General features: G+C 42.7%; 1 protein-coding gene across 6 annotated transcripts in view; it reads right to left on the reverse strand.

Annotated features, from left to right (window-relative positions):
- The window catches only part of BMPER (BMP binding endothelial regulator), a 260,419-nt gene that overhangs the window by 97,479 nt on the left and 144,267 nt on the right, over positions 1–18,673 (reverse strand). For all 6 annotated transcript variants that reach the window (XM_032483753.1, XM_032483755.1, XM_032483754.1 and 3 more), the window contains exons 7-9: positions 11,195–11,294; positions 6,138–6,247; positions 1,407–1,547 (exon numbers count right to left, since the gene is read on the reverse strand). In XM_032483753.1, the coding sequence (XP_032339644.1) occupies positions 1,407–1,547; positions 6,138–6,247; positions 11,195–11,294 (351 nt within the window). The remainder of the gene's footprint in view (positions 1–1,406; positions 1,548–6,137; positions 6,248–11,194; positions 11,295–18,673) is intronic.

Here is an 18,673-nt window from a genome sequence, read left to right on the forward strand (position 1 = left end):
ACTGCCAAATGCTTGGCCACAAAAACCCTGTACCTCGGGAGAACACGCAGGAATGTGCATCCTTGCTTGTGAGAAAAGAGATTACGGGCAACAGAGTCAGGCCTGAAAACAAAGCAAGGGTTTCTTTCTAGGCTTACAGATCTAAGCAGTAAATTTTATTAAAAACAGGAAAACTGGCTCAGACCTGTGATACGGACTATTGCTTTACCTCTCTCTTCTCCTTTTTGGAAGGTATTTTAAGGACAATCTACTCTCTATTGCCTTTTATCTCTCCGACTGAATCCGTCAGAAAGGGCATCTGACTATTGCAAATTCTCTGAGGGCATTTCTAGGACTCAGTGCTTCAAGGAGGACCCTCTGCTAATTCCTTCAGGCCTCATCCACATAAAGGAACCTGGAAAGGACTTTGCACACAACACTCTCATGAGAGTGAGTCTACTGCGTCTGAGTGCTCTGAAGACAGAGGATGACTTTGTGTGAAATGGACACACAAGTGGCTCTGAAAGCCTTGCGTAGACACAACACACATGTGACCCCCTTCCCTTAGGCGCGACACATCAGGTCTTCCTACAGAGTCCGTAAGAACCAAGACTCTCCCTCCCACCCTACAACAGGAAGTCTGGCCAAGGGCAGCATGCCCGAGGAGCCTCCATATCTGATTTGATTCTGAGGGTCTCAATTCTCACGAGTGTCCTGAGATGACGCCTTCAGGTACAGAGAGACTGCCTCTGCTCCAGGGGAAAACCAAATAGGTGGTGGCAGTTTGAACAAAGCCAACAATCTTCATCCTGACGTTGAAACGGTCACCGTGTAACTTCCCACCGGGGCTGTCAGAAACCAATGTGAAACACACCTGAGATGGGTAGCAGAGGGCCCGCACACAGCCCTGCTGGCTCAGCTGGGGCAGGGCTCTCTCACCTTGCTCATCTGCTGTGCTGGCCACGTACCTACTGCGTGAACATCCTCACCTGAACATCTTCCAAATGAGAAAATCTCTCTCTGAAAAAGCAGCTTAGTAGAAAAGTTCTAACAACATCAGGATCATGGCAAGGGGCACTGAGCATCTCCAACTGTTGGAGATGCCCCTGGGCCGGGCATTCGGGCACCCATAGCTGCACCACCCGGGTGCAGCTCAGTCCCCACCACTGGCCACCACATTTGGGAAAGGCAATAATGTTTCACAGGTTTAAAGTATTTTATAAAGCAAAAGTAAAGCCAAAGGAAAACATGTTTTCAAACAGTTGCTTCTCTGCCCCTATGTGTTCTATTACAATATAAATAAGTACAATTTATACACACAGAGATGTATATACAAAATATGCAATACTCCAATCTGCATTTTTGTCAGGAACTTGTTACGAATCAGTACAGTATAGTGGTTCCCACGAGCCTGACGTGTGACATACCCGGAAAATTTTGTTTCCAAACTTGCACACTTTGATGTCCTCCAGGGGCACTCGTAGGAGGCACTCCTCACAACAGGCCTCCTGGCCTCTGTCACAGCCACCAGGGTGGGAGCATTTCTTCTTACAGACTACCGTAGAGTCCTGGGGGCCCAAAGGCAAACGAGAAATCAAAAACCACTTCCACCTCTACCAAACACCCTAACAGGCCTTCTTTTAACAACCCACAACTGACTGCTTTAAAATTGGGAGTCTGGCAAATGCTGGAGAGGCTGTGGAGAAAAGGGAACCCTCCTACACTGCTGGTGGAAATGCAGTTTGCTGCAGCCACTGTGGAAAACAATATGGAGATTCCTCAAAAGACTAGGAATAGACTTACCGTATGACCCAGGAATCCCGCTCCTGGGCTTGTATCCAGAAGGAACCCTACTTCAAAATGACACCTGCACTCCAATGTTCATAGCAGCACTATTTACAATAGCCAAGACATGGAAACAGCCTAAATGTCCATCAACAGATGACTGGATAAAGAAGATGTGATGTATTTATACAATGGAATACTACTCAGCCATAAAAACTGACGACATAACGCCATTTGCAGCAACATGGATGTTCCTGGAGAATGTCATTCTACGTGAAGTAAGCCAGAAAGAGAAAGAAAAATACCATATGAGATCGCTCATATGTGGAATCTAAAAAAAACAAAACATAAATACAAAACAGAAACAGACTCATAGACATAGAATACAAACTTGTGGTTGCCAAGGGGGTGGGGGTGGGAAGGGACAGACTGGGATTTCAAAATGTAGACTAGATAAACAAGAGTATACTGTATAGCACAGGGAAATATATACATGATCTTATGGTAGCTCACAGCAAAAAAAAATGTGACAATGAATATATATATGTTCATGTATGACTGAAAAATTGTGCTCTACACTGGAATTTGACACAACATTGTAAAATGACTACAACTCAATAAAAAAAGTTAAAAAAAATTGGGAGTCTGGGATTTTCAGATACTAAATACTATATATAAAACAGGTAAATAGCAAGGTCCTACTATAAAGCACAGGGAACTATATTCAATACCTTAGCCTATAATGAAAAAGTCCATAAAAAGGAATATATATAACTGAATCACTAGGCTGTATACCAGAAATTAACACAACATTGTAAACCAATGATACTTCAATTAAAAAATTATTTTAAATAAAAATAAAATATATGCTGAGATACCATATTTTAATCCATTGCAATACATCTCTCATTCTCTTCAAATGTTACTTGCTGACTAAATTTCTAGATTAGAAGAAGAGGAAGCTATGAACAGTGTGACACATGCTCCCTACCTTCTGAGGGATTATAATTTCATGCTCAAGAGACAGAAGATTCTACTCCAGCCAGTGTGTGGCAGGAAGGCTCAGCTCAATACAGGCCAACCAGCTTCCTTCTTTATTCCCACCTTTTTCCTTTTTTGCAGCCTTCATTAACAGTGCTTCCCTGGGGTCACCTCCATGGCTTTGTGACACCTTCTAGGAGTTAGCATAGAGGCAGTTTATCTCTGATCACAGAGTGAAAACAAAGAGCTAATGTTCTATGTCGAGAAGAAATTCCTTAGTGTGTTCTGTGCTCACAAAGGAACCGAACGAGATATTCCAAAGCTGGCCCTGGGTTCTGGGGCTCTTCCCAGAACTGTGTGACCTTAAATGAGGCCCCTTAAGCTCTGAGAGTGACAAGTTTATATCTGTAATGTAAAGGGGTGTGGCTTGACTTCTAAAGAAGCGTCATTCCATGAACAAAACAGCCAAGTAAGCTGTGTGCCTACTGACTCAGTCAACGATGCACTTAAGAAAACGACAGAGCAGCTTCAGAAAAGCAAACTTTTCCAGTTTCCCAGCCAACAAGATGCAATTTCGCCTAGACTAGATTGTTGGGGAATGACTGTAAGAGTAAAACATTTATGTAGCTTAGCAGAAAGCAGGATGGAGGAAGGAAGTGCCCCAGGGTAGATCAGCAATGCTCTCAAAGCGGTGAGTAAGCATGAGATCAACAGCAGGGGAATGAGAGACCAAACCCCTCTCCACGGCATAGGCCCTACAAGGAAGCTTTGAGAGAGGACACATTTCCGAGCATTATATACAAATAGGTGGTGCAAATCAACTGAGGGAACTTCTGTAGCTTCTATGGTAATTCTATGACCTTAAGAGGCACTTCTGGTACCATCTACTGTACTCCCACTAACTTATCCATCTAAGATTAATATGGCAATGAAATGACCCTTCAAAAAAAGGCATTTGTTAGTCTTTATTTTAAAGGTTCATATAGCTGGGATAGGATGTAGAGTTGAACCAGAGCAGGGTAGAATGTGAGTTTGTTTATTAAATGTGTTATCTTGTGTAAATCCAGCTCCCTGAGCCTTGGATTCTTCATCTTCAAAGTGAGTGTGGTAATATCTACTTCTCAGGTTTATTGGGCAGTTTAAATGAAATATGTAAAGTACTTGGCACACTGACTGGCAGAGAGAAATTATTATGTCAACTCATAGTTTGAAAAAAAAAAATCCTTTGTCAAACTGCAAGTCTTGATTTCTAGTTTGGGAAACAAGGGCACTCACCAGCTCTCAAATAATGCATACTTCATAATAGATTTCCCAACTTCCATTAAACACACACACAGAGTACCCACTAGATCATGTGCCTGGTGCTGGGCTGAGCACTGAGGAAACAGAGATGGATGTCTTCAAGGAGCTCACAGAGTAACAGGAGAGATAACCTGAACAAAAACCGCAATATAATGTGATAAACAGAACCAGGAAAGGGGTAGAGACAGCAGAGAAGGAACAATCATGTATCCAGGTGGGTTGGGAAAGCCCCACCAGAGGTGACACCCAAGATAGGCTGTTGTGGATGAAGAGGAGTTTGCTAATCAAATTTAAAGGAGATGAGGACACTTAAGGCAGAAGAATCATCAACTGTGAAAGCATGGAGCCCTGAAACCAGACTGCGTTCAGAGAACTATTAAAACAGGTGTCCTGCACCTGCCAAGAAATTGGATTGGGGTGCTGGGAGAGGGCAGCTGATCTACAGTGTTGTGTTCATTTCTGGTGTACAGCATAGTGATTCAGCTTACACATATATATTCTTTTTCATTATAGGTTATTACAAGCTCTTGAATATAGTTCCCTGTGCTGTACAGTAGGACCTTGTTGTTTATTCAGTATATAGCAGTTTTCTATCTGCTAATCTCAAACTCCTAATTTATCCCCCTCCATTTATACTTCAATAAAAAATGTCTGTGAAAAAGTTAAAACCCCTTCATGTGTATAAAATTTCGTTAATAAATCAGATCTTGATATCAAATGTCTAAATATAATCTTTAGGATAAAAAAAAATACCGATCATCCCCAATGACTGCAGCCTGATTCTATAAACATCCAATTTCCCAAAAATGACCATAACTCATACTCTGATAAAAACAACCTCTTGAAGGAGCAGTATCAATTATACTTCTTTTGGGTACTGGGACCCATTGCCTAATCATCTCACAAAGAATCTCTCAAAGAATGAGACCCAAAACACTGCCAGTACAACTGCCTTCCATACTTGGGATGCCTGGCTCTCCTGCGATCAGCAGAACTGGGAATGGGATGTGTTTTGTCAAAGGCTCTGTGTTCCCAGGAGGAAGCTAGAACCTGTGAGATTCCCGAAGAGAAAGAAAGTCCTGAGATGGAGGCCAAGGCAAACAGAAGGAGTGGCTGTATGTTCAGCGCCAAGATAACGCAAACCACGGAGGAGAGGTGGGCGCTTCAGGAAAGTATTCTCGGGCTTAGGAATTACTGTTGGGTGCCAGGGAACAGACCTTCAGCCCTTACTCAGCCACCTCCCCGAAGTAGTGCCCGCTGCTTAACAAAGCACGCCTCAAGTAATCAGGAACTTCTGAACTCTAATCCCAGCGACTGACTCATACCTGACACTGAGGAAAGCTCCTCTTTCCCTCGCTAGCCCTCTAGCTATTAAAAACAAAGCAACAGCTATCACCACGAAAATGTATCATTCGAAACTCATGTCACACAGATGTCTGGGTTAACTCATGAATGAACGATCCTAAAGTCCTCCATACAAACTGATTCTTTTCTCGGTTTTAGAAATAAAGCACCACATAAGCATAGTCTATGAATGTGTGATGTGTATCCCTTTAAATTTCTGGAGCTTTGGAATTCTTTCTTTACCAGTCACTGGAATTCTGGTTGCCTTCTGAGAAAAGGGCACAGTGACTCAAGTAAGAAATGGTACAATGAATAACACGTAAATACTCTCTTTCCAAACTACCAGGTTTATTTTTGTGATAAACTTTAATCCATGCCCTTCTTTTCTCTTGAGTGTGATTAAAGCCCTTTTTATCGCCAGGTGTGTCAGAGAACTCTTCATGAGTAATCAGAGCCCGAGAACGTTGCCACATGCATTTGTCTGATTTTAGACAGTCCCCCAGGAAGGACAGCCCCCCAGAGTTTAACTCTCATCAGCAGGAGCTGACTTACTGGCCTGGGGAAGATGACAGTAAGTTGTAATTTGGGTCCTATGTTTGAACCTTGAGGTATGATTTGACTGCGTAAAGTGGCATCAGCAATGCCTCCTCCCCATAAATAACACATTATCATGTTTGGCTATAATATTAACACTAAAAACCAAAATGCTACCATTGTTGGACCACAGCCCCTCATAGCCCCCTTACCCTGCAGGAACACGTGGTGCAGTTATCATAGAGAAACGAGGACCCGTTGTCATAAACATCACTGCGAAAGAGGCAGCTTCCAAACGGGAGGTCAAACACTTTCCTCTGACCTAGAGGGAAGCAACAGCATAGTGTTAGCAAGACAGAAGCCAGAGATGTCCCGCTGCATTGTCAACAATTGCATCTCAGGACTATTAAACATTCTTACAAGACCAGGTAAATCTGGTGCATAAAACTAGAGCCTTGGGTCCATATTCCCCGGGGAAACCCAGGAGTCATGACTTTAGAGAGTTTTTACTAAAAAGGCTTTGACACCACACTGAATCTTGTAAGTTCAACAAATCTTCATTACAAGCCTATCACAGCTGAACCAGAATGACTAAGACATCCTGTCCTTATAGGGTCCACAGTCTCCTGGGGCACAAACCCACAGGAGATGATTTCAAAACAAGACAGTTCTGAAGAGAAGCCTATCTGGGAACCGTGGGGACATGGAGGACAGAGAAGACTTCTTGGAGGATGTGATGCCTGAGCTTATCTTAAAAGAATACATAAAATTATGCCAAATGTGGATATTGGCAGGGAGGAGGCAGGAGGAGTCAAGATATCCGAATAAGGGCTAAAACGAGCAAAAAGAACTAAAGAGACAGCATCTCAGCTGAAGAAATTGTAAGTCCACGGTGTAAAAGGTGAAGTTGCTCAAAGAGCACATAGAGGCGGACCCCAACTCCACACGCAGTGTCCAGCCTCCCACAGGCATCATGTGTCTGTAGAATTAGCTTGGTTTTCGCTCATGTAAGGGTTTGATTGGTGACCCAAAGGGCCAAAAAAACAACCCCAAATAAAGAGTACAAACCAATTTTCTCCTTTCTTTCAGTATTTGAGTTTCTACTCCCTGGAGCACATAAGAACATCCCTGAAATATTACTTTAATTAAGGACCACATTGAGAAGTCAAAGATTAATGGTTCCTCATCAAGCTTACATTCACACTCTTTCTGTAAAAAGATTAAAAGCAATCTCTATTTATTAGGAGGCCCAATGAAATGCTGAAATGTCTATAATCACATACTAAATGCTATTCTCAGAATTGGAATTGTTGGGATTACTGTTAGTAGATGTCAAGAAAAATGATATTTTCCCATTAGAGTCAAGCTCAAGGCTATCAGATAGAGTATAGAGGCAGAATTAAGGCGTTAGTTTTGAGTCTCACTACAAAAAGCAAACCTGCCTCAAAAGACGGCGGTGAGTTATAATTTGGGTCCCATGTATAAACTCCCTGGTGACACAGCATGATTTCTCTGGGCCTTACTTAGCTGACTCATAAAATGGTATCAATAATGCCTCCTCACAGTAACACGTTACTATTTCTAACTACAGTGTTGATACTGAAGTATAAAATCAAAAACTCTTTCATGGTTAGACAAAATTTAGTATAATGATTGTACTTGCACCTAGCAAGTGCCAGTACCCTAACTGAAACAGGTATTCTTGTGTATATACCCAGGTCCTGAGTCTCTTGAAGTCTGTAAGAACTTATAAGAGGATTACCTGCAAAAATACAAAATTCACCCTTTCTCTAGGTTTTTCCCGAGGGAACCCCCTAGGGTTACCCTGAAGCATCAGAAAGCTGCATGCAGGCCACCCACCCCACCAGAATCACTTCTGTCACGTCGCACCGTGGTTTTAGGACATTCTAGTGTAAGAAACATCCCTAAGCAGATTTTTTTTATTTATCACAAAAATGATGACAACATTATTTTTCATTGCTTTAAGCACTGTCCTCTATATTAATCCATCAGAGATATATTTCTGTCCTTTAAGAATTAAAAACAGCTCTGCTTCAATTGAGTATTTTTTTCAAATTGTGATCACGTGGTTTACCTTTTTCCTATCTTTTATCTACATGTGCTTCATATATTTTATAAGTGATTTTAAATCTTTTTTGACAAAATGCTGGATATAAATAAATATACAGCTATAGTCAAGCTTCCTTCTTCACCAAGCAAAATACATCCTTCTTTATGACTAAGTGCCACACTGTCTCCTTAGGGGCCTTTTCACCTCCAAGAATGAACAGTGCCTTCCTGTGTTCCCATAGCTTGTTGCTTTTCCTATATTATAGTAATCAATGTTGTTGCATGCATGCATGCATGCATGGTTGGACTGGTGGACTGATACATCAGTAGACTGCTAAACAAAAAGATTCTTCAGTGAGTTTATCCCACTGAACAAATGTGACCACTGGCTTGAACTATCCCTCCAGAAAATGTAAATTTTACCTAAAAATATTGATGTAAAGCTCTTAGCATAGGGCCTGGTACTGATTAAACACCCCCAACAGGCAGCAGATGGTAAGTATTATCATTATTCGTGGTGGGACAATTCAAATTTGATCCCAGGCTGTGTCACCTTGAGAGGAGCACTGGGTGCTCTGTGTACACAAACCTGATGAGGCTGTCATTGCAAACGAGAAAAGAGAGGAAAAGGATGTTATAATACAAAAGGCAGAGGTATGTCGTGTGAATGAATCCTGGTCAGGGGGGAAAATGAAAGCAAACAGGTGTCCAACAAGCCAAGTCTAATTAGCCTAAGATTTCAGTGCCTAGTAAGCATCCCAGCGTTTCCTTTTTCTCCCTTTCTGTCTTTTGTTGTGTGGGCCTGTTTCTTTCTAATCTCAAAGAACATAAAATCTTACCTTAAAAGTCATCATGGCCCAAAATAAGACAAAACATTCAAAAGACTAGTTCAGAGATTCCGTGTCCAGCATAATTTAAGCCATTTCCACATTATTCCACTGGGGTTTGGACCAACTGAAAAAGGTCTCATTTGGGAGAATTATGATTTTTGAGTTTTCTAAGACTAGTCATTCCTTTTGTAGTCTGTCTTATGACCACAAATGGACAAAAAAATCTGCACTCAATACAACCACCACTGCTCATATGAGAAAGCCCTGACCTGACTCAGCATACCAACAGTAGATACCAGCTTCAAAGCATTCATCAGGCCTGCTTATCTGCAAGGCCAGGCCCCAAATGACACCTCCTTTGTGATGACTTTCCTGCTTAGATGGAACACTGCTGCCACCGTGCCTCACAGCATGATTTCAATGACAGTAAACTGGCTAATTCTATGCCAGGGTCACAAGCAGACATTGGCAATCCAAGAAGCACACATATCAGTGAAAAGGTCTTCAGTCAGTCATGTCTAAACAATTGTCCTTTGTTCTTATAATATCTTTGTATTTACTTTAAAAGCATGTGTGTGTGTGGATGTGTGTGGGTGTGTGTAGGTGTGGGTGTCCACACAGTAGGAAGGCAAACACTGTGAGATGAAGAGTTGGCAGCAGAATCCCTCAAAGAGGAGAGAGCTGACTTAGTTTAACAAGACATCTTTAGTCACTAATTTGGTTGTGGAAAGACAGACTTCAGGGTATGATTGTGATAAGCTGGGACTGAGAAAAATAAATCAACAGCTGTTTTGGAACTGGGGAAAGCAAACTATGAAAGAGAAAAACAGATGATTCCAGGAAAGGGTGTGGACAGTAATTGATAGGAGTCTGGAACCCAAATAAAAGAGACAGACAGTTAAATTTTGCTAAAGGCAAAATAGCTAAGATCTTTTAAGAACAAAGGGAGCTTCATATTTCATTTTATGTTATTCACTGTGCTTCCCTGTAATCACCCTCATTGACTTGATTCAATAGCACCATAGGATGTGGAAGGGCTGGCCAGGGGGTGATGATGGGGGGGGTCCCTGAAAGGATAAAATGATATTGACAAAGAAGAATAAGGAGAAGGAGGGGGCGGAGGAGAAGGAGAGGAGGAGGAGGGAGAGGAGGAGGAAGGAGAGGGGGAAGGAGAAGAGGATGAGGGGGAGGAGGAGGAAGATGGAAGAGGAGGAAAAGGAGGAGGCGGAGAGAGGAAAGGAGAGAACAAGGAGGAGGAGGAAGAGGAACAGAACAAAGTGAGCAAACAGCAGGGGAGAAACACAGCCAGTGGCGACAAGGGAAAATATTAGCCTCCTCGAGGATCCCTGGAGATTCTAGTGGGGATTTTGGAAGTTCTACTGTATTCATGTGACGGATCCAGTGACTTCTCTCTGAATCTTAAACAGTCTGATCTCAACTAGCTCATGGACCCAAGGACCCCATGGAGGAAGGGGACATACAGATGCACAAACAAAAGCCAAAGAATTTCACTCTCGAGACTCCATCACGGATTGTCTCCTCTCAGCTGGCAACCTGCGGGCTGCTCTCCATGACTCCAGGGAAGCCGAGGGGCAGCAAGTTAAAGCGTGGGCTCAGGAACCACTGAGACTCGTGTTCTGGTATCAACTCCAGAACCCACTGGCTGTGCTACCTTCTAGGAACCTTCTTCCCTCTCGGTACAACACAGCTAATAATGGCGCCTGTATCACACATCAGCATGCTGTACTCAGCGCCCATGGGTCACAGCTTCTGGAGAAAATGAAATGAGCAAAGGTATATAAAGTGTTTCACAAGGTGCTTAGGACATAGTAAATGCTCAGTAAGAAACAGCTAATCCTCATTTTTTTACTATTATTCACTATTCCCTTCCTAACGTCTAGTTTCTGACATGTTTCCTCCTGCATGTTTTTGCCTCTGAAAGTAACACTAGGCTGTATTCCTCCATGTGTTTACTTCACATGCCCTTAAAATACATTCCTATTAACTGTCAGATGCTCAGTTAAAGACAGTTTCCCAATACTGTTTTCCCCACAAAAATATATTCCTAAATTGTAGTATGTCCAATGAAAGACAGTTTCTTCACTACTGTTCTCCCCACAAAGGGCTATTGTCCCAGGTTGTCTGGTGTACTGGGTTACAGATACAAGGGAAGAAAGCTCTGGGGTGGCCCAGAGGAGGGATAAACCCTGTACACGCTCTTTGAGTCCATGTAGTCAGTCCATGTTGTCTGTAGGAAGCCATGACACAGGACAACTTGAGAACCCCAGGATAACAAAGTGGACGAAGGCTCTCAGCAGAAACCCAGGGAATAAACTGCATTGTTCTTTGACTTGAAAACAGCCACTCACCTAAACATTTGGGGCAGCACTGTCCCGGGGGAATGTGGCTAAGGTGCTGAGGGCAGGAGAGAATGGGACAGACTTCTCTCACGCACTGTGTCCTGCCTCCCTGAAGAAAAGAGAAAGAAAAAAAAAGCACATTTAGAAAAGTAAGTGCATTTATATTGTCTAACCAAGGTATCTGGAACAAACCTAGGGCCTTTCCTGGTGTTGGGTCCCTGGGGTGACTGCTCAGATCCAAGCATCCTCTTATCTTCCCTGCCGGCCCCATGAATTGCACCTGTGAGAAGACCACCCCAAAAGAGATGGTTACAGCATCACCCCTCCCCCCCACCACTTTTCTTTATCTTTTTTCCTTCTTAAGACCAGCCAACCATCTCAGTTTGCCTGAGATTTGAGGCTTTCAGTACTAAAACCAGGAAAGTCTTGGGCAAACTGAGATAAGTTGGCCTCTCTTGCCAAGCCCCATGCAAACAAAGCAACTTTGGGGGTTTTACCAAGATGTGTCCTCCTCCTTTGGACCCCCCCCCCATCTTTCTGGGTCCTGCAGTCAGTCTCCTCCAGGAAGGCTTCCCTTCCAGCCACAGCTTAAAGGTGTTACTGGGACGGCTGAGCAAGGGTCAGATTGGAGGAGGTAGCCAATCTGCTGAAACGGGATACACTGAAAGCCAGTGTTCAGAAAAGCATTTCACTGAAGTCACCAAGCCAACCAACCTGTTCCTATTAACTAAGCAGGTATGTGACGATTGATGCTAGAAGGGCCGGCAGAGCTGCAGCAGCCTTGGAAGACGTTCTAGAGACTTCAGGTTTCCCCCTGCCCTGCATTCTTGACCCTTTCTGTCCTCCAGCATCCATCACTTCTGACACCCATTCCTTCCCCCTCTTCCTCAGTATCCCTCACTTCTCTGCCCATCAGTATCTCTCGCCCTCTCTAGGATGTGAAGATGGGTCTCCCCATTCTCTATCCCTCAGCAGGCACACCTGTTTTTCCAACCTCAGCAACTTGTAACTGAATCTTCAGAAAGCTGGAACAGGGTGGGGGGGGGGTGATTTCCAGTCAATTTACATCCAACAACTTTGCAAGGCTCATGTGAAAACTCTCCTGTGCGATATGAATTGCTATCAAATTTATGAATAATTAAGGATTTGGGTTTTTTTTTTTTTTTTTAGAAAATCAGTAAATTTGGTAAATAGATCATGAGGCAAATGGAATTTCAATTAATTGGCTTCTCTAGGATTTGAGCCAGAAACCAGACTAGGAGACCCTCAAGTACCCGCTGTCTCAAGCCGGGAATTTATATCTTAAGAGGACTCAGGAAATGAGGAACTCACGCCTCAAAGAGTCCAGGGCCTTGCAAGGGAAAGATTCCCTCACGGCGTTTCCTCACACCTTCTCCGCCACTCTCTGTATTAACACCAGGCATTAGCCATCTGGATTATATTCATTCCCATCCGAGCACACCACTGTCGCCTGTTGTTTCTGCTTTCCCTTCCTGTTCTTGCCATTTTTGTTATGACAGTTTAGTTTTTGGTAGGGATGGATGAAAAGGGTAGGGCACGTTATGTCTTTTTAAATATTTATTATTTTTCAGCCACTTTACTGTTGGATTCTTCCCCAAACCAATAGAAAACATGCGAAAAATCCCACAAAAAGCTCTTCTGTTGTTTTTACATTATTTCCAGATCAGCAAGAATCACTAAAAATCTCCTAGGAATCCCTGGCTGTTCTCTGTGAGGTTCCTCAGTCAGGTCTGCATACTCCCAAAGTCTGGTCTCTCAGCAGACTTCAGAGGTGCATAACCTGGGTCTAGGTCAGACTCTGAGGTCTGCCCTGGCTTATACAGAAACCACAAGAGTCACATCTAGAGGGAAGACATAACGCTGTCCTTCGCTTTTCATTTCAAAGAAGTCCATCTGCAAGCAACTTCCCCAAATCGCCAAGCCTCGGGCCGCATGGAGTTGCCTGTGTGTAGGCTTCTCTTAGGTGCACAGAGAACGTATTCTTTTCATTGATCCTCTCTGTTCTTGTTGGATCAGCCTTTATTTTTCAAGCAGATTTTAAAATTAAAATTTAAAAAAAATATTGCATAATTGCGTTGCTGTTAACTTGACCAACACTTTGGAAAGCTGGCAAAAAATTGTGTGTACTCCAGTCATGTTCCTTATGATAAGGTTGAAGAGCGAATTTTGCGTACATAACACAACTGCAGTTTGTGTTTCCCAAGAGTCCGTTAAAGTAACTTGAACTCCAATCTGGGTTTGCTAGTTTAGTCAAGTTTTATTTTGTTTGGGTTGCAGTATTGTGGCACGGCCCAAGTCCCGAGGCTGGATTCCAATTAATACCTCTGAAGAAAGTCCCAGGCCCTTTCGGCTCACAACCTGCTTCTATGATTTCAACTCAGCAGGGACTCTGGTTAAACTATAAGCCGAGGCTGTGCTGTAAACTAAGAAAGTTAAAATCGCAGAAGTAAACATTTCTGTTTCTAAAAATGTACTAATTCCTACTGTAACTGCACTAACTCGGGCTCTCACAATCAGATGAGCACAATCGCTTTCTAATGGGCTTCGCTGCCTCAACTCTTTTCCACTAATCCATCCTGCAAGGGTCAATATCTCCAAGACCCCTTTCCAGCATCCACCTGGTTTTTGTTTTTAACATTTTTTATTGATTTATAATCATTTTACAATGTTGTGTCAAATTCCAGTGTAGAGCACAATTTTTCAGTTATACATGAACATATATATATATTCATTGTCACATTCCTTTCTCTGTGAGCTACCATAAGATCATGTATATATTTCCCTGTGCTCTACAGTATACTCTTGTTTCTCTATTCTACAATTTTGAAATCCCAGTCTATCTCTTCCCACCCCCCACCCCTTGGCAACCACAAATCTGTATTCTATGTCTATGAGTCTATTTCTGTTCTGTATTTATGCTTTGTTTGTTTTTTTGTTTTTTGGGGTTTTTTTTAGATTCCACATATGAGCAATCTCACATGGTATTTTTCTTTCTCTTTCTGGCTTACTTCACTTAGAATGAACCCTCCTACACTGCTGGTGGGAATGCAGTTTGGGACAGCCACTGTGGAAAACAGTATGGAGATTCCTCAAAAGACTAGGAATAGACTTACCATATGACCCAGGAATCCCGCTCCTGGGCTTATATCCAGAAGGAACCCTACTTCAGGATGACACCTGCACCCCAATGTTCATAGCAGCATTATTTACAATAGCCAAGACATGGAAACAGCCTAAATGTCCATCAACAGATGACTGGATAAAGAAGATGTGGTATATTTATAAAATGGAATACTACTCAGCCATAAAAACTGACAGCATCCACCTGTTGTTTCATTTTTTGAGCAAATATTTATTTAAGGTCTACCAGATGTTGGGGATGCATCAGTGAATATAATACAAAAATCTGCCTGTATGGAGTTTACATCACCACAGGGCATGTTCCTGCGCTGAGATGGAGGGTGACTTACCACCGCATTCAGGACAAAGTTCAACCCACTCAGGGTAAAAGTCAATGGCATGTTCCTATGTGACTGAAGTACTATGCTGTATACCAGAAACTGACACACTGTAAACTGACTGTACTTCAATAAAAATATATTAAAAAAAAAAAAAAACTCAATGGAGCGGAGACTGTGCTCCCAAGAATCTTTTTTCTCCCGACACAGAGCCACTCTAGATTTCCCAGACTCCCTTCCAGGTAGGTGTGACCAATGGGAGGTGGATGGAAATAACATTAACAAACTTCTCGGCCTGACGCATACAAACTGCTCATGCTCAAGGCTCCATGCTCTCACCTTCTCTCCCTAGTGGATGGATAGCCTGCTGAATGGAGGGAATAGCAAGAATTTTGCAAAAAAACATAAAGAGCCTGCTTCCCTGAGTCACCATATGGGGGTCTACCTACTAAACCCCTGCAATGAACTGTTAAATGAGCACGAAATCAATTTTATTGTCTTAAAACACTCAGACGCATTAGTGCTTTGTTACACTTGTGAGCCTACTTCATCAAGATACCACGTCATCTTCTCTCCAGTCTCCTTTCCTCCAAACACCAAGAGAGAGAGAGTTCCAGTCTATCTCATTTCTTTATTGTCCCCCCACACAATTATGCCTTCTATCTTCTTTATACATGCCTCTTTCCCTCTCTCCCCACATCACTGACCCCTAGGGCAATCCTGCATCATTCAAGGTCTATTCCCAGCCTCTTGCCATCTGTGAAAGGCTTCTAGACCCCTTCACATCCCAGTAACCTCCTCCATCTTCCTATATCTCTTTCTCATCTGTACTCCTATATTTTTGACACATACGTAAACATTTAGCTCTGCGAGACAACACTGGCCTTGCCTCTAAGATATACTATTATATGGTCAGGGACCAGTCCCTTCAACCTAATATCTTTCAGGAGAGTGATGGGCTCAAGAAAACATCTCAGTAACAATTGGTTGAATGAAAGGAAGAGCTGCCACATAGAGTGAGCTCCAGGATCCAGATGAATTTTGCAGAGCACTTCAACTACAGGAGGCTGATGAGATGGCAGAGTTCAGGGCTGTCAGCATCCACTTACCTTTGTATCTCCTTGGGTTTTGCACATTTTGGGTACTAACTGAATGTTTTTTGGTGCTGATACTTCAAAAAACAGGACTCAACTTCAACTTGTAAAGCTGATAGGATCCTAGTATCCCATGTATTTTGTCGAATGTTGGAAAATTTCTAACTGGTTAAAATACACAGGGAATAATGACTGTATTCCTATCTGGTCAACAAGAAGAGAAAAGCTAGGAACTTCCATAGTACTGGTGAGTTTCTATTTTCACCATCTGCCGGTCCTTGAAAAGGCAAGTTTGTTCTTTAGAAGTGGTCATTTTTTCCAATTGCTTGTCACAAGTGCTTCTCCAAAGGTACCTGTTTTACAGAATTGCTTTGCTGTACACCTGAAACTAACATTGTAAATCAACTACACTTCAATAAAAAGTAAAATTACAAATAATAATAATATTTTTAAAAAAAGAGAAAGACCTGAGACTTGTCCCAGGTCTATTTTCTGTCCCCCTTATTTTTGTTTTAGCTGATTTAGTCAAGAACACAATTGCTTTGTGTCAAAGTTTACCCTGGAGCAGCAGTTCTGTTGCATAATAAAAAATCTATCTTCCTGAATATAGTGATGAGTGCAAGATGATAAAACCACAGCCATGTGCATGTAGGATGCTTATCCCACCCCAGAGGACCGCTGAGAATTGGGGGCTGGACCCCATCCCATAGCATGCGACATGACACTCATCCCTGGACCAGGAAACAGAGCCTGGCCCCCTAACAGGAGGTGGGAAGCCCGGCAGTGCACTTCTAACCAGTTACAACCAATCAGCTACACTCAACTATATTCTAGAGTGGATTTTTTTCCCCAGTGTTCAATTCTTTAAATAGAATGGACTTTCCCATTGATTTTAGATGAAGGTGGGAACAGGGGTTAGTGTAGGGGAGAATTATATCTTGGTTACAAAAACTTCATGTGTGATCCATAATTCATACATCACAACAGTCAGTGGTATAAAGCTGATCTGTGAATAGAGCACCCACTCTGAATCACAAATTGGGTCAAAAAACTTCCCCCAAAGAAAGGATGTCCGTATCCATGCCTCTCAACTTGGAAATTTAGTTTCAGATCATTAGTTTACTTCCAAGAGTAAAGGATGTGGTACTTGGCTTCCCCTGTTCTTAGGCCAGTGCAGAACAGGAAATCAAAGCAGAGGAGGGGCAGCAGGTGAGCTGTCATGCTGAGGGAACAGAAATGGAGTGGACAAGGGGAAAGAGGACACCTGCAAATTATAGAGGGTGATGAGCCCACTACAGAGAGCGAGAGAGAGAAAGGTGTATACACATACACATACATGTGCATCGCACATACACACACACACACACTCCATTGGCATATATGTGTATACCATGTGGTATAATAATTTGTGCATGTGTGTTTGTGAGACTTACCCACAAGACTAGGACTTTTCAGTTTGGGTGTTACTGATATTTTGGGTCAGTTAAGTATTTGTCTGAGGGGGCCATCGGGCACACTGTAGGATGTTTAGCAGCATCCCTGGGCTCTGTCCACTAGATGCCAGTATCACTGTTCATCCTCTGGTTGTAATAAACAGAAAAGTCTCTAGATACTGCCAAAGGTCCCTGGGGGACAAATTCAATTCCAGTTGAGAACCACTGCACTAGACCAATATTTTCTCAAGCCATAGTCCAGGAACCTGCATTTTTAATAACCTTCCCAGCTAAGTTGGATGCTGCTGTCCAAGGCACCACATTTTGCAAAATGTCTCACCAACAGGAGCTTCCAGCGAGCTGGGATTATGGCGTATTTATCTTATTAGTTCCTCTGGCAGCTAGCACACATCAGAGCTCATAACATGTGCTCAATACATGTGTTCTGAATGATGGAGAACATTTTTCAGTGGAGGGGTTCTCTCCCATATCACCTGTCTGGTGGCTGGAGGCCACTTTTACTCAGGCTTGTGGAGGAAGAGGGCAGAAGGAACAGGGGTGGGGATGGATGGGGGTTGAACAGTGCTTCACCAAGGCATCTGTACTGAGTTCAAGGTAGGCTTTATCATCATCTGTGCAGATCCTGGAGACATTCTACCCCAAGAATCTGAACATTATACTACACATGGGTTTTTGTTTCCAACGTATAAAATAAAACTCAACTTTAAATCTATACACAGATAATCAAAGACGTGTCAGCAAGGCTTGACCAAGATATTTCTTTTGTCCCATGAAAATCTTGAGCAAACAATGACCCCTGAGAAGTGCCCACTGGGCTGACAAAACAAAAACCTTTTTTTCTTCTTCACTACCTATTCAGAGAACCATGACCTGTCTTGAGAATCAAGCCTGAAACAAATTCCTTTTATTTTTCCCATCAATTAATGTTTCTAAGTCCAATTGTGTTGTTGTTCGTGCTATTGTTTTGGTTTCCTATTGCTGCTGAAGCAAATCACCACACAGACTCAGTAACTTAAAACAACATACATTTATTATCTTACAGTTCTAGAGGTCAGAAGTCTGAAATCAGTTTCACTGGGCGAAAATCAAAGTGTCAGCAGAGCCGCATTCCTTCTGAAGACTCTGGGGAAGAATCTGTTTCCTGGTCTCTTCCAGCTTCTGGACGCCTCCTGCCTTCCTTGGCTCATGGCCTCCTTTCTCTGTCTTCAAAGCCATCAGCGCAGCATCTTCAGAACTGCCTCTGACCCTGGCCCTTGCTTCCATCATCGCATCGCCTCTGACTCTGACCCTTGTGCTTCCCTTTTATAGGGACTCTTGTCCAAGGGCCCGTCCAGATAATCCAGGATAATCTCCCCATCTCAAAATCCTTATCTTAATCACATCTGTGAAGTCCCTTTTGCCATATAAGTTAACAGTCCCAGGTTTGGGGAATTAGGAGGTGGACATTTTGGAGGTCAGTAA

This window comes from Camelus ferus, chromosome 7, assembly GCF_009834535.1.
Source record: "Camelus ferus isolate YT-003-E chromosome 7, BCGSAC_Cfer_1.0, whole genome shotgun sequence".
Taxonomy (NCBI): Eukaryota; Metazoa; Chordata; class Mammalia; order Artiodactyla; family Camelidae; genus Camelus; species Camelus ferus.